Source organism: Propithecus coquereli, unplaced genomic scaffold, assembly GCF_000956105.1.
Source record: "Propithecus coquereli isolate 6110/MARCELLA unplaced genomic scaffold, Pcoq_1.0 Scaffold147, whole genome shotgun sequence".
NCBI classification, from domain to species: Eukaryota; Metazoa; Chordata; class Mammalia; order Primates; family Indriidae; genus Propithecus; species Propithecus coquereli.
In genome coordinates this window covers 4387220-4403203 of record NW_012139080.1, presented here as the reverse complement: position 1 = coordinate 4403203, position 15984 = coordinate 4387220, and the positions used below count along the sequence as shown (strand labels likewise).

The 15984-nt window shown below is 39.3% G+C and overlaps 1 protein-coding gene across 11 annotated transcripts in view; it reads left to right on the top strand.

Moving 5' to 3' along the window:
• Positions 1-2511: 2511 nt before the first annotated feature.
• HNRNPK (heterogeneous nuclear ribonucleoprotein K) overlaps positions 2512-15984 on the top strand; it is a 14420-nt gene continuing 947 nt past the window's right edge. Inside the window, exons 1-17 of one of the 11 annotated variants that reach the window (XM_012640035.1) lie at positions 2512-2674; positions 4730-4803; positions 4891-4975; positions 5374-5471; positions 6134-6190; positions 7688-7731; positions 8600-8672; positions 9203-9274; positions 9778-9891; positions 10223-10351; positions 11008-11315; positions 11446-11500; positions 11802-11885; positions 12176-12191; positions 12270-12352; positions 12775-12944; positions 13723-14931. In XM_012640035.1, the coding sequence (XP_012495489.1) occupies positions 4918-4975; positions 5374-5471; positions 6134-6190; positions 7688-7731; positions 8600-8672; positions 9203-9274; positions 9778-9891; positions 10223-10351; positions 11008-11315; positions 11446-11500; positions 11802-11885; positions 12176-12191; positions 12270-12352; positions 12775-12944; positions 13723-13753 (1392 nt within the window). In that variant the 5' untranslated portion in view covers positions 2512-2674; positions 4730-4803; positions 4891-4917 and the 3' untranslated portion in view covers positions 13754-14931. Of the gene's footprint in view, positions 2675-2903; positions 3024-4729; positions 4804-4890; positions 4976-5373; positions 5472-6133; positions 6191-7687; positions 7732-8599; positions 8673-9202; positions 9275-9777; positions 9892-10222; positions 10352-11007; positions 11316-11445; positions 11501-11801; positions 11886-12175; positions 12192-12269; positions 12353-12774; positions 12945-13662; positions 14932-15984 lie in introns of those variants that run through there. The other 10 variants (XM_012640030.1, XM_012640029.1, XM_012640034.1 and 7 more) reach the window with 10 other exon arrangements.

Genomic DNA, 15984 nt, shown 5'->3' with positions numbered 1-15984 from the left:
AGAAGGTACTCTGAAAATAAGAGAGGAAAAATGTATACTATTTATAACGACTGAAATCAGAAAGTAGTAATCAGAGGAACTGTTTGTGGATCCACCATAACCTAGTGTAAGGAAGAGACAGAAACAATAGGTTTAGGAGTCTAAAACAAAATTCTGCTTTGTGACCTTGGGCACGGTTTTTAGCTTCTCTCAGTGTTAATTCCTTCATCCATAAGAAAGATAACTATGACTTACTCAAAGGACTGTAATAAGCATTAAACTGCCAGCAGAAGGTCTGGCACTTAGTGGGGAACTCAGGAAATTGTAAAGTCATAAACAATATTTTAAATAATAATCCAGCTGGCTAGTGTGCAATCTCAATTACATTAGTCTATGTAAAGTAAATCCCACAGCTAAGTAATACTAGCTCTAAATTCATTATCAGTCCAAAATGATCACTACACCATTCCACCAATTAACTACCTAAGACAGGAGCCACTGAATGTATCAATCAAATTGGCAAGTTCTTGAATGACCACAGGTGTAATATTGTTGGGCTGAAAATTCTTAATTTTAAATATACAATAAGAGGATGGGGAAAAGACAGACTTTGCTGTTATTTAAAGAGTAAACCTAAAAGGTAAATTAAAAGAGGTAAGAAAGAAAATAAATGAGGGGGGAAAAAACCCAACTATTCCACAGTAGCACCTGGAGGTGGTGAATAACAGCTTTCACCAGTCAGGGTCCAGTCAGATAGTGAAATTGGGAAGAGGTTCCTACACAGGGGCACTTACTTTGGATTCCCATTTATCACTGCTTAAGAAGGTAGAAAATGATGGCTGCAACAGAACCTCCTTCCCACCTAACACCATTATTAGAGTAACCCTATGTGTGCATATTAGCCTTAGTGAAATGTACCAGGTTTTCAGTGACAGACTAAATTAAATGTTGCAAATTCTGACTGGCAGATTAAATTTCTATAATCCAAGTACCCCAGCCCCTACATACACTCATCAATTCTTAGTTGAATATTCAATAAAAATCTGAACTTTGTATTTTAAAACCAAAACATGAGTTAAATTTCACCTTCCCAACAAGAATATATACTCTTCATGGTGAGGACCATTAAAAAAATTATATTACCACTTAATGAAAACTTTTATAAGCTCCACAATCGCAGACATTATGTTCTAACAGCGTTTGCTAACGTATCCTCCCAGGACCTAAATATTGGTGCTTCATAAAGTCCTCACTTCCCCATAACAAGTTTTCTTCCTAATCAGGCAGGTAAAAGATGATAGATGTATGTAATCATAGCCACTAAAAAGGATGGTGGTATTATGTATTTTGCAAATTATTCAAAGAAACTAAGTTAAAACAGGAATGAATCAACACAGGTTCACTACTAAAATGTATGCCAGGTATTCTGTTAATGGTGGATTTAGCTTTAAGTGTAAATTACAACATCTTTATGCTTCAAAACGAGTTTGGGATTGTGGGTGGAAGCTGGAAGACTGACGAGTAAGGATGAGAAAAGCAGGTACAACCAGGGCTGGAGACTTCCCAGGTTTCTCACCGGTTCAGAGTGACCTTACATGCCCTAACAAAAGAAGTCATCAAAGATTGGCACAGGGGCTTTAGCAATAAGTAACCGAATACAATGTAAGCGCAAACTGAACATGCTAGAAGGGAGCATGTTTGAGGGTCAGTTTTTGTCTGTTTTCATTACTGCCGACACAGGTACGCGCTTTAAAGAGTTGAATGAATGGAACGTGGATGCCTACTACGTATTTTGCGATTCGCATTCATTTAAGCAAATGAATGCAGTATTTACTTCCTGAAACTTTTCTAAGAGTAAACTACAATGACACTACAAAATACCTGTATATCACAGATCCTATTAACCAAGAAAAAAAAGAGAAAAGAACGAAAGGTCTCGCCAGAACTGACAGCCCTGTACAAACGCCTGCGCTTTCTTGGGGGTCCTGGCTCAGGGCCAAAACCAAAGGGAAATTCTGCAGACTCCGAGGCTCGCCCCGCGTTTCCCGGGATCCCGCCCGAGCGAATGGCGGGCCGAGAACCGCCGGCTGCGTCCCCGGGCTCAGCCACGCCTGACGGGCGCCACGGACTGCTACACAGCGGGCTTCCAAGGCGTGGGCAGCGCCCAGCGTGCGCGGGAGTCCGCACTTACCGCCGCTCAGCTCGTTCCGCAGCCCAGGCGGGGTGGGGGTGCCGGGGAAGGAGGGAGACGCAAATGTGGACAGTGGAAACGGGGGCGTTAGTCCGGGCCGAGCACCGACCTGCGCGTCCCGCCTTCCCCTCGCCTAACGGCGGTCCTGGGGCCGCGCAACTGTGGGACCAGGAATCGCCACGGCGCGCACCCTAATCCCTTTTTGCTTCTTCCCGCCCAATTTGCCGCGCGCTCGCGCCCCTCCTCCAACACTAAAAACACTCCTTCGGGCCTCGAAAACGCCCCTTCACCGTCCCCTCCCTGTGCGCGTGAACTAGGCAGTATTTAGATCTCGCGAGAGGTCCTCCCCTTTCCTTGCTCTCCCCTCCCCCAAGCTAGTGAGTGCGCGAAAGAGAAAGGAGGAGGGCGCTCCAGGCGACAGCACTGCGGCCGCCATTATCCTCTGTTTCTCTACTACACCGACCTCGACGTCTTGACTGTGTCCCACTTGTTTGCAGCCTATAGGTAACTGGAGTTATTGGGGCTAGGGTATTATTGATTCAGGCAGGGGTTTGGCCTCCCTGAAAGGCTGCGTTGACTTTCCCAGCCGGGGTTTTCTCGGGCCCTCAGTGGCCTCACAGCCCGAAGGGAGGCGCCGGCGGGAGGCGGGGTTGTCTCCTCCTCCGTCGTCTTGATTGACGCGGCCTTGGGCCAATCGGTTCGCCGTCGCACCACCGCTGAAGCCCGGGCGGCCAATCGGGCGCGACGGCGGGGAGGGCGCGAGGAGGCGGGGGAGGGGGGGCCTGCGCTCGTTTTCTGTCTAGCTCTGACCGGCTGAGGCGGCGCGGCGGCGAAGGGACGGCGGCCTCGCGCGGTGAGGACCGGGGTTGGGCGAGTAGCTTGTGGGGGTGATGGTCGGATCCCGGTTTTTCCGCTTGAGGGAGGCGTTCTAGGGGCTGCTTGGTGGTTGGCCGCTTCTCCGAGTGGGAACGTTGCCCGGTTTCCCCTCCCCCACCTCCGCCATTTCCTTGAGCGTATATCCGCAGTCCGCGTTGTGGCACTCGGGACTTCGGGGAATCGCGAGGCATGTTCCTTCAGGATGAGCCGTAGTTATGTGGTATTGGGAATTAGGCATGTTGTGTAGGAAGAAGACAGGGCAGGCGGACGGCAGGCCCAGGCGGGGGAGGACGCTGCGGCGCTGCCGCTGCTCTCTTTGTGTGGGTCCCGTTGCACTTTGGGTCTCCCGGCGTAGGGTCGGAGCTGGAGCGGGGCTAATGGAACGATCAGGGCTGCCTCGATTGCTTTGTCTCTACAGCGGTGGGGGGAGGATGCGGGGGATGAGATCCCGGGACCGCGTGGTGGGTGGGGGAGGGGGCCGCGCTCGGCTCCGCCTAGTAGCACGTAGTCGCCATTACGCGGGCCGCCATTTCCTGTCGGATCCGGGCGAGGAGAGGTGTGGCGCTTCTGCCGTCTACTCTCGCTTTTTCTGGTCCGGTTACCTAGCCGTTGCCGATCCCGGTATCGGGAGGTCAGGAGGGGAGAGCTTGTTTGTGCTCAGCTGCTCGAGCACATACTCAGCGATTTTCGGGGTCTGAGGAATAGTGACTACAGAACCTGAGGGACGAACGCGCGCGGCAACGCTACCCTTACAGATAAAGCCTGCTAGTTTTGCTTAAACTTTTATTGTACAAGTCTCACACCTCAGGATTTAACTGAGTGGTGGGCCAGCAGGATATCGTTTCACTCGTTAGGAGAGTAATCGACCGACGTTATGGAAGAATGGGAGGCATAAATATTAACCTTGATTTTTAGCTCTTTGCTGTTTTAGTCATCTTTTGTAGTAGAGGCCACATGTCAACTCCTGCTAGTCCCGGGAGAGGAGCTGAAAGGCGGTTTGTGGTCCCATCGCCGTTCTGGCACGCAGAGTCTTTTTAGCTTTTGTGTTGAGGTGTAATTGTTGGGTTGTACGCTTTTTAGCCTAATTTAAAATATTCTGCTAGTAACAGTATTAGTGTAAAGGGCTCCATTAGCTCTGGGGAATAGTAGGATAGTGATGGCAGTTTGGGTCTGGTCCTGTATCTGATTTTTAGATTTATTCCTTCAGTGGATTGTTCTGTTTTTGGATGTGGCTTGTATTGGTAAACCTTCGAGATTTCAGAGTATGGCGTTTAAAGTTATGAGTCGAAAGAAGCCCAAAGGCGATTAGAAATTTCGGTGTAAAGCTAGTTTTTCCAGTGAATAAGATGCAGCGTATCTTTATAAATGTATGCTTTATAGACAAAATCGAAGCCCACGGGCTTACACCTTTATAGACGTCTGTAAATATACAGGATAAAACAACTGATAGCTGTGGTGGGACAATCCAGTGGCTAAAAATTAGTGTTTTTCGTTTCATTCAAAAAATCAGATAGGCTCTTTCAAATTTTTTTAAGACAACCGTTTGAATTTTAAGGCCCTAAAATGAATCAAGTTTTAGAAATACCTAGTCTGTTGTATTTGAATCAGTGTTCATTGTGATCAGAAATTAGTGTTGTGTAATAAGAATAAACAAGTAAAACTGATTTATGTTGGTTTTTATAGGCTACTGCAGCACTAGGGTGTCAGTTGTTGTCCCGCCCAGAACACTTCAGTTCTGCAAGGATATATAATAACTGGTACGTTCTAGAAGCAGACTCTTCTTTTTTTAAATATAGCTTACTTGCCAATAAGCCAAGTGTACTAGCTTCTTTATTTTTCAACAGATTGGTGTGTCCATTTAATACAAGAAAATGGAAACTGAACAGCCAGAGGAAACCTTCCCCAACACTGAAACCAATGGTGAATTTGGTGAGAAGACATTTTAATTGTAACAATTTGGTATTTTCCATTTTGTCAATCTCATTATTATTGCCTGATGATTGTGTAGTATAATATGCTATCATGGTTTTATTTAGGTAATTTTAAATTCATAGTCTTGGGTTAAAAGTTTTTTATTGCATTTTGGAATTCCTAATCCTTTGGATTATTTTGTCATGGTGTCTTGTGCTTGGTAAACGCTATTTTTACGTGGGAGTAAAAGACCCAGGCAGTACCTTTGGCCTTTTTAAAGCACAATTAGCAGCAAATCTGTTCAAACAGAATGGAGTTGATTTCTTTAATTTACAAGTTAAAACTAAAATGTAATTAAAGTGACTCTTCTTGAAGATTTTGCTGCTTTCTTTGAAATCTGAACTGTTTAATTTTAGGTAAACGTCCTGCAGAAGATATGGAAGAGGAACAAGCATTTAAAAGGTCTAGAAACACTGATGAGATGGTTGAATTACGCATTCTGCTTCAAAGCAAGGTATACACTTTATTCCTGATAATTTGAAGGTGGTTCGTGCTGAAGTAGAAATTAAAATAAGATCTGGTTTGGCCCTCTGGAAAGCCATCATAGCTTACAGATTGAAGAATATAAAAGATTGGTTTTTGGTTCTTTCTAACCAGATTTGTAGGCCCTAGGAGTTTTGTTAGTTTCATTAATAATTAAGATGAAAGCTTTTGCTGTAGTGAGCTACTACAGGTCAAACTAGAAGGGTGTTGGGGTGGGGATTATGATTCTTACAGCATTAATAGGGTAAATATTTATTACATTGTGGATTCTTTAGGAAACAGTTGGCAGTTTACTTGATAGCTTTATCGTGTCACAATACAAAGGTAGCTAATAGTCTTGAATTCTTTGGTTTATTCTTAAACGAAGCATACTATAAAATTAATCTGTGCTTAAGTTGTATACATAGAATGTATTTCTGGCATTGGAGATTCCAAATCTTAAAGTGTTTAGTCCTTGAAGCATTTAGAATCATGTTTTTGTCCTCTACCTGATTGTATTTTTATATCCCTGAATAGATTTTTAGTCTTACAACAAAGACAGTTTAAAGATTTTTTTAGTTAAAGCTAAATGCATAGGTAGACACAAATTTTAAGGAAAGGCAAAATAATATTTTTGTCCTTTGTCTTCTTCAGAATGCTGGGGCAGTGATTGGAAAAGGAGGCAAGAATATTAAGGCTCTCCGTACCGACGTAAGTATTAAAGAGTTTGAACTACTACACAAGCTTCAGTTTGTGTTTCTAGAAATTTTAAAGACTTACATCATAGAAATCATTTAATAATTTAGTAGCAAGACATTTGTAATAATTATTACATAGATGATTTCAAGGTTTGCCATTCCTGTTTTAATAAAAGCCCAGATTGAGTAGAATGGAGGATTTATGTTAAACCTCTTCACTTTCTAATAAGAGTCCACCACCAAATTATTCACTTCAAGCAAGATAACATCTTAATCAGAAATTGCAACAAAATGTAAAAAAAAAAAAAGAAAGAATCCCGATTGCACCTTTTCCCGTGTGTGAATCAGTTACAGTATTTACTGAGAAAACATTGCAGGTGGCTGATTAAATCCATAAATTTTTATTTCCTTTTTTTTTAAAAAAAATTGTCCATCTGTTCTTTAACAGCTTACACATGGAGCACAAAGAACTTGATGTTGGGGTTGCATGATTTAAATATAAAGAATAGAGTAGACACTTAATCTTACAAGTGGGAAACTGTTTTGTCAATGCCTATAATTTGTTTTGAGTCTTCATATTTTATAGTGGGTTGACTCTTGTGATTAGACACATTAAATGTTGGGAGTGACAGAAGTGAGCACATTTATAGGACTTGGCTACACCAAAATTGATGAATTTTTTTTCTCATAGTGTACACATTTCTTAATGTTTTTCTTGCTAAAATTGCGGCAAATGATAACTTTGTGTTGAGTACTTATTTGATAGTATTTCATTTCTCTCTTGGTCGCAGATCTTTGTATGTTCCTCTTGATTACTGTAAACTGAACTTAAAATTCGTTTAAAATTTTACAAACTTGCCTGTTAGGTTCTAGGAATGCGTTTTAAACCCTCCAGAAAACCAAACCAGTCTTTTACTGCTTAGGGTTTTTGGTGGTGTGGGAATTTTTGTTTTGTCTTTTATAAGCCTCTCTCCTCTTAATCCAGATGTTCTGTATAATTATCTGGGTTATTAGTTTCCCCATTTCCTCAAGAATTTCAGTAAACTTTGAGTCACGACAGGTTTTGTGTCTACCCTCATGAGCCAGCCTGCTACTGAAACATCGTTTGTTTTTTTAAAAAACTAGAACCATCATTTGAGGTCCTTAAATGTTAAGCCACAGTCAGCTATAGAGAAGTCCATTATTGTGTTAGTCTTCAGAACAACTTAAGCTTGTTTCATTAATTGAGAGTATGAGTATAGTTTGTATTAAATTAAAATTTATTGCTTTTCCCCCTTTTCCCTCTCCTTGTTTTTTTGGCCATATATCTCCGTTGCCCATGTACTGGATCGACTTACCCCTGCGTTGCCCACCATGACGTTGGCCCATCCGCCCCTGAACGCCCATGTGAAAACCCTGGTTGGCTATGCCCAAAAATGTGCTCGTTGCCAAACGGGTACCATACTTGACAACTTCTGATTGAATGCCCATGCCCAATGCCAACATCCACGAACGCCAATGACCAATGCAGTACAATGCCAGTGTTTCAGTCCCAGACAGCAGTGGCCCCGAGCGGTATGTCCCAACAGTTTATGCCTCACTGCCTGATTAGAAAGAGAGAAATGTATTTTATTACCTGCCTTTTATATAATTAAATAGTATCCCCTTTAGACGGTGTATTGTTTTTCAAGTTTCTGTCTTATTTTCCCCATTAAGTCTTTTTGTCACTGAACTTTTACCGTGAGTTGCCCACCCAAACGATCCACTAATTTTATTTCGATGGAAGGAGCACAGCTTCAAGTGTTGCATATTTGCTGCATTGTAAATCAAATCGTTACCAAAAATAGTCTCTCGCTCTGTCTTTGTGGCCCACCTTGCTTCCCAACATTGCCTGTTCATAATTTTTTCTGATGAAATGCTAACTCTGGTTCACTTTCCTTCACTTCTCATTTGTATTGTCTTTGTTTTGTCTTGCATTTGTATTTGTTTTCTTGCAGAGCCCATTAGTGATCTAATTTCTAACTGGTATTCATAACCTTACTCCAGATACAATGTTCACCACTTGCATATTCCCCCACTTTGCCTAAGAGAAGGTGTGCCAGTTTTACCAATGTAACAGCGAGGGTATCCTTAACTTAGTGGTGGCGGGGAACATAAATATTCAACTCTGCTTCAGTTCTGGTCAATTTATTGCCCACTTAATCTGAGCCCTTCCAAAAGCCCATTCTCTCTGTCTCTCTGCAAGTCTCCTAATAACTGTTATCATGTCTATATTGGGTATAAAACAAAATGCATGTGAAAAATCTATAAATAGGCTACTTTAAATGGGGAATATTAAATAAATGTTACATCTCTGTAAAAGTTTGACTGCTGGTGACAAACACAAAACTCATTTTTCTTTTCCACCTTTTTTGTACTATCTGGTATTTGTGATGTTTGACAGCATATTGAGTATCAGTGCTGATATTGAAACAATTGGAGAAATTCTGAAGAAAATCATCCCTACCTTGGAAGAGGTAGGCTAATTTTTTTTTAAAATGTATTTGACAGTGTGAGGGGGAATGTTTAAAGTACGTTGCATTGGGGCATAATGGGTGGGTGGAGTGATAGTAGATGTAATAGTTTGTAGCAGTATCTTACAATCTGCTACATACTGTACAGCTTTGCTATATGTGTATTATTTGTTCAAAAATATAGGCTGGCCACTTCTGGAGTAAATATGAACTACTTGTTGGCCATGCATTTTCGGGTGTCGTGTATATTATAGGCTTTAGTTTTAGAAAAGGGGCTCTTTAATTAGAGTATTAATTGTGGGAATATGTTGAAAAGGAGAATTATTTAGCTCTATCTAGTTAAAGGATTTTTAAGATTCTACGTAATCATTTTTTACTACGTATAAAGTGTTAATTGAGTCTTAATGTTGATAAGCAGTTTTTCATTACTTAATATAGATTTAAAATATGTTGTAGTAGCTTTACCAATATATGCGACAATAGCCTGATCACGCTAGACACTTAACCTATTACTCTTATTTTTCTACTTTCAGGGCCTGCAGTTGCCATCACCCACTGCAACCAGCCAGCTCCCGCTCGAATCTGATGCTGTGGAATGCTTAAATGTATGTCATAGTGCCATTGAACCCCACTGAAGTATGGAGCCTGGCCCATAGGATCGATTATATTTTTAACATAGTGTACTTTTCCCATCTCTATAGAAAAAGGCTTAAAAACATGATACATGAATGGTCTTACAACTCACTGTTGACCCTGCTCCATGCTGCAGTGGGAATTAACTACATTTGCAAAGTGCTTTGCAGTCATTTTTATTATGGTGTTATTTGAATGTTAATAATAATTTTGTGGTAACAGCGACATGCTAAATGGCTGCAGTGTGGGTATGGTGTTGCAGGACCTGAAAATAAAATAGTTTTTTAAGGTGGTGCAGAATGTCCTTTTTGGGCCTGGCTATTGAGGATAATAAGCACATAACTGGTAAAGTTATTGAAATATAAATTCAGGTTGCTCACTGCAACAGTATATTATTGTTATGCTTATAGCAGATAAGTGTGTATTGGGGGAATTGTTGATTTGAGACTAAAATTTTATAACTCTCCCTCCACAGTACCAGCACTATAAAGGAAGCGACTTTGACTGCGAGTTGAGACTGTTGATTCATCAGAGTCTGGCGGGAGGAATTATTGGGGTCAAAGGTGCTAAAATCAAAGAACTTCGTGAGGTAAAGGCACTATTTTGTTTTCTCCTGCCATATTCCTTACTGATTTTTTATAATAGACTTGGTTCCGTGGGCTCTTCTCCCCCTTTGAGTTTCCTCCCTAAGATTATTTATCATTTTTCTTTATGGGTTTGCTATTAAAATAACAAAAGGCTTGACTGCTAGACAAGTTATTTTGTCAAAAATTTTACACCATTGCAAAATCTTATAGTAATGAAGCCTTTATAGTAAGAGGGAAAGTTACTAAATTCAAATGTAAATTTCTCTGAACCTAGGAAACCTATTTTTCAGTGCATTTTATTCTAATTAATTTTTCTTTATAAATTTATTGCAGAACACTCAAACAACCATCAAGCTTTTCCAGGAATGCTGTCCTCATTCCACTGACAGAGTCGTTCTTATTGGAGGAAAACCTGATAGGGTTGTAGAGTGCATAAAGATCATTCTCGATCTTATATCTGAGGTACTTAAGAACACTTTGTTTGCATTTCATTTTCTGAAACCAACATACCTTCTGCAAAAGTAGTTACAGAACATTTAGACAGATAGTCTTTACTTGGCCTTTCCCTAGTAATTTTCTATCACTTGGCTTCCGCCATTGCATTCATTTAGAAATGGCTTTGGAAATGTGTGGAGAGTGGTCATTTGATCGTTGGTGATACATTTATAGCCTTTGATCCTTCAAGTGAAGTTTCCTATATGCTTATATCCTTGTAGTGCATTGCACAGCTTCCTTTCTGATGTGTATGGATTGATTACAGGTTGCCCAAAACAGTTATCCTCTCTGCCCCTCAGGATGGTCGCTTTTTTAGACCCAGTTGTGATATGTGCGTTATATAGTTTTCCTCGTGTAAAATGGGGCAGGGGTTTGTGGTGTCTTAGGATCTAAGGGAAAAGCAAGCTGCTGTTTCTCCCCCAACAGGCAGTAAGCTCGGTTGTTAAGAACTCACCAAACATATTGCATTTCTAATCCTTTCTTTCCTATTATCATCTTTGCCATATTCCTATCTCTGCCTCTCGTACCTCCTGGGGAAAATAAACTTGTTTTGTTTGCTAAAGAACGGTTGGTATGAACTCTTTTTCTTCAGTCTATAAAGTTGTTGTATTTCTGTTTTTTAGTCTCCCATCAAAGGACGTGCACAGCCTTATGATCCCAATTTTTACGATGAAACCTATGATTATGGTGGTTTTACAATGATGTTTGATGACCGCCGTGGACGGCCTGTAGGATTTCCAATGCGGGGAAGAGGTGGTTTTGACAGAATGCCTCCTGGTCGGGGTGGGCGTCCCATGCCTCCATCTAGAAGAGATTATGATGATATGAGCCCTCGTAGAGGACCACCTCCCCCTCCTCCTGGTCGAGGTGGCCGGGGTGGTAGTAGAGCTCGGAATCTCCCTCTTCCTCCACCACCACCTCCTAGAGGAGGGTAAGTTTTTTGCGTTCACAAATTACTATTAACATATAAGAGGCTGCATTTCATGGTAGATGGGGTAGAGTTTGATTTGATGTGTGTAACATGTAAACAAGTTAAGATTACAACAAGTCTATCCTTGCAGAGATCTAATGGCCTATGATAGAAGAGGAAGACCTGGAGACCGCTACGATGGCATGGTAAGAATTTTGATTTATCCTCGATGTGTGTGTGAGCACTGTAAGAATAGTTGACATTTTGTTGAAGATTATAGTAATTGAAAGGCTTTTATAAGTAAATTTTTTAGGTAGCCATTTAAATCATTATTTGCTGTTGGAGCATTAAGACTAAGTTGTCTTTGTTCCCCCCCACCCCAATACATAATTGCTGACAAATATTTTTTTATATTTAGCAATGTAAAGTGGAAATTAGGCATATAAGATGGGAGCTTTATAACAAATATAATGCAGGATCATGTTACTGTTTCTGTCTCTAACACAGGTTGGTTTCAGTGCTGATGAAACTTGGGACTCTGCAATAGATACATGGAGCCCATCAGAATGGCAAATGGCTTATGAACCACAGGTTGAGTATCATGTGTGTTGGTTGGCATGTATATCCATAATTTAAGATGCTTACCTGTTCACCAATAAGTGTTTTATTCTGCTTCTCATAATGTTTTGGGGTTTTTGAATGTTGTGTACCTGAATCCTTTTTATTCTTCCACTAATGATTGTTTTCTGGAATTTACTTAAACTAGAAAAGATGTGGGAGGATTTTGGTTTCCTAAATGAGGGATTTTTGAGTATTAAAATACTTGAATAGTAATTTTGAAGGCAAAGTAATTTTGTATTTTTTTTTTTTTCTGTTTTTAGGGTGGCTCTGGATATGGTAAGTTTGCTCCTTTGTGAAATCAAAATATTAATTTCATACTTTTTAAATGAACTTAATGCTCATTATTTAAATCAGATTATTCCTATGCAGGGGGTCGTGGCTCATATGGTGATCTTGGTGGACCTATTATTACTACACAAGTAACTATTCCCAAAGATGTAAGTACCTTTAATACTGCCAGGAGCATTTAGTGAATCATTTTTATGATTGTTACCCCTTTCTGTACATTTCCTTTAAATTCAAAAGGTTTTAACAAAAATAACTCCATTTTAGGATTTAGATTATGTTTAAAGACTTCAGTGACGTGTCATTCTGCAGTTTGGGTCTTGTCGAGTGATGTTCAGTGCTATTCAGAGCAGTTAAGATAGTTTTAATAAAGCCCTTAATTAGCTTATTAAAGGAAATGTTAATGTGTGAGGTGAATACAGCATAATCCAAAGCTTGACTGGTTTAGGGAGCATTAGATAATGAATTAGAGTCTGAATAGATGCCTGTAAAATTAACATTCTTATTATTGAAAATACCAGTAATAAGTTTTCTTTAAAAGTATATCATGAAGACTTCTTAAAAATCTTTTCAGTTGGCTGGATCTATTATTGGCAAAGGTGGTCAGCGGATTAAACAAATCCGTCATGAGTCGGGAGCTTCGATCAAAATTGATGAGCCTTTAGAAGGATCCGAAGATCGGATCATTACCATTACAGGAACACAGGACCAGATACAGAATGCACAGTATTTGCTGCAGAACAGGTCAGTTTAATTTTAGCTTTGTACTAGCTCATACATACTAAAACCTTAAAAAGTTTTCCTTCTCAATTGATTTTTCTTTTAGAAGCCATGGTGTCTCAACCTTTTTGGGGACCTAACTTCTAAACATTCTAATAGCTTTGTCTTAATTTTCTTCTGCTTTCTTACTAAAAACGAAGACATTCAGTACTAATCTTGCTGGAAGAAGCCTTAACCAAGCAAACTTCTCATTTCTCTGGTGAAAACTGCTGCCAAAACCACTTGTTATAAATTAAACAGAGCCTGTAGAAAATAATAGAAGATTCATTGGATGTTGGCCTAGTTCTGTGTGGAAGACTAGTGATTTTGTTGTTTTTAGATAAGTAAATTGACAACAAATCACAGTCTGCCATATGGCACAGGCCATGCCTCTACAGGACAAATGATTGGTGCTGTAAAATGCAGCATTTCACACCTTACTAGCATTCTTTGTCTTTTCTACCAAATATTAACAACTTTCAATTTCATTTTCTTAATTCTGCTCTACTAATGTCTGGTTTACTATTAATCCTTTTTCTTGAAGTTTACATTGCTTTAATTTGTAATTGCTAAATTTTTTTTTAATTCTTCTAATTGTAATGGACAAGTGTATCATTTAATTTACCATTGAAATTGTCTTAATGTTGATTAAGATGTTACAAACAAAAATTCTAATTCGCACTTTTTTTCTTTTCTTTTATAGTGTGAAGCAGTATGCAGATGTTGAAGGATTCTAATGCAAGATATTTTTTCTTTTTTATAGTGTGAAGCAGTATTCTGGAAAGTTTTTCTAAGACTAGTGAAGAACTGAAGGAGTCCTGCATCTTTTTTTTTTTATCTGCTTCTGTTTAAAAAGCCAACATTCCTCTGCTTCATAGGTGTTCTGCATTTGAGGTGTAGTGAAATCTTTGCTGTTCACCAGATGTAATGTTTTAGTTCCTTACAAACAGGGTTGGGGGGGGGAAGGGCGTGCAAAAACTAACATTGAAATTTTGAAACAGCAGCAGAGTGAGTGAATTTTATTTTTTGTTCATTGTTGGTGGTTTAAAAAAAGTTCCCCCCATGTAATAATTGTGAACACCTTGCTTTGTGGTCACTGTAACATTTGGGGGGTGGGACAGGGAGGAAAAGTAACAATATAGTCCACATGTCCCTGGCATCTGTTCAGAGCAGTGTGCAGAATGTTATGCTCTTTTGTAAGAAACGTTTTATGATTTTTAAAATAAATTTAGTGAACCTATTTTTGGTGGTCATTTTTTTTTTTTAAGACAGTCATTTTTCAAATGGTGGCTGAATTTCCCAACCTATCTCCAAACTAAACACTAAGTTTGATTTTCAGCTCCTCTGTTGGATATAAGTGCATCTCTTCTTGGACATAGGCAGAATATCTTGGCAAACTCAGTTCTGGTGATCTCTTGATGGTTTAAAAGTCTATTGCTGGGAAGAAATTCCATCATACATGTTCATGCTTATAATAAGCTGGGGATTTTTGTTTGTTTTTGCAAATGCTTGCCCCTACTTTTCAACAGTTTTCTATGTTAGTAGTTAGAAGGAACCAAGGTGGGGAGCAGTGCTACAAATTGAGTACTGGTATTAGTATATACCAGAAGCCTGATTGGCAACAAGTTTTATTAATCAGAATAACACTTGGTTATGGAAGTGACTGCTGAATAAATTCTGATTATTTTTATTAGATAATTTCTCACCTATAGACTTAAACTGTCAACTCGCTAGTGTCTATTAGTTAAACTTTGTAAAATATATATATATTCTTGTTTTTTCCATTGTATGCAAATTGAAAGAAAAAGATGTACCATTTCTCTGTTGTATGTTGGATTATGTAGGAAATGTTTGTGTACAATTCAAAAAAAAAAAAAGATGAAAAAGTTCCTGTGGATGTTTTGTGTAGTATCTCGGCATTTGTATTGACAGTTAAAAATTCACTTCCAAATAAAACTCCCATGATGCTAGATTTTATGTGTGCCCAATTTGAACAAGGGTTGATTGACACCTGTAAAATTTGTCAAAACGTTCCTCTTGTAAGGAAATACAGTAATGTTAAATTATATGATTTTTGTGTGAAGTGTTTTTCTAGCATTCATAAATGAAATCTGATAGGGGTGGTAGGCATAAAAATCCAGTAGTTGGGCCCTTGTTTTATCAAAGGGACAGTCTACCAAAATGAGAGCCTAATCATTAACCAGTTATTCCAGTCTTCATTTCATGTTAATTATGAGAAATTGAGTTTTGGTTTCTTTCTTTAAATAGCTCTAGTTTGGTGTTTGGGAATATTGAAGATAAAGTAAAATAATTGTAGAGTATATGGTTCCTGGCTCATACATCCCTAAAATTACCTCGTAACCTCCAACTGTCCAGAAAGCTTGAGAACAGATTAACAACTATGTGGAAAAGGAGTCATGAATGTAATCAATTTCTTAAATTTAGGGAAGAGGCTTTTGTGTATAATAAAATGTGAATTGGGCAGTTCTGGAATACATACAAGTAGGACATGCAAACATGCTTTTTAAGTAAATTAGAATTTTGCTGACACGCCCACTCCCCATTTAATTTGGAGAGGGACATAGAGTATTCTCTAGTAGAACATGAAATAAATGTCACAAGATCACTTAAAGCCAGTGAATGTTACCTGTGGGATAGTTTCCCCAAAGGTGGAATTCGTCTGAATTGCCACCTGGGTGTTCTAAGTATGAGTGAGTTGGGGTTGCTTGGGGTGAAATCAGCCATTTTCCCTAGAGAAAAATTACCAGTAGTGACATTTTAGTCAAATTATTATTCCTACTGGAGGAAAGTATTACTGGCTTTCAAAGCTTTCATCATTTAAGAATGTTATGAAACACATGGACTGTTAGCAGAAAATGTTTTCATTTTTGCCTTTTAAATTAATTCAGACCTTAAGAACCTACTGAAGATTAAATAGATCGAAGAATATCTTGTCACTGATAACTTGTATAAAACTGGGGGGTCTAGGGGCTTTTGCATTGCCACACTTTTTTTTTTTTTTTTT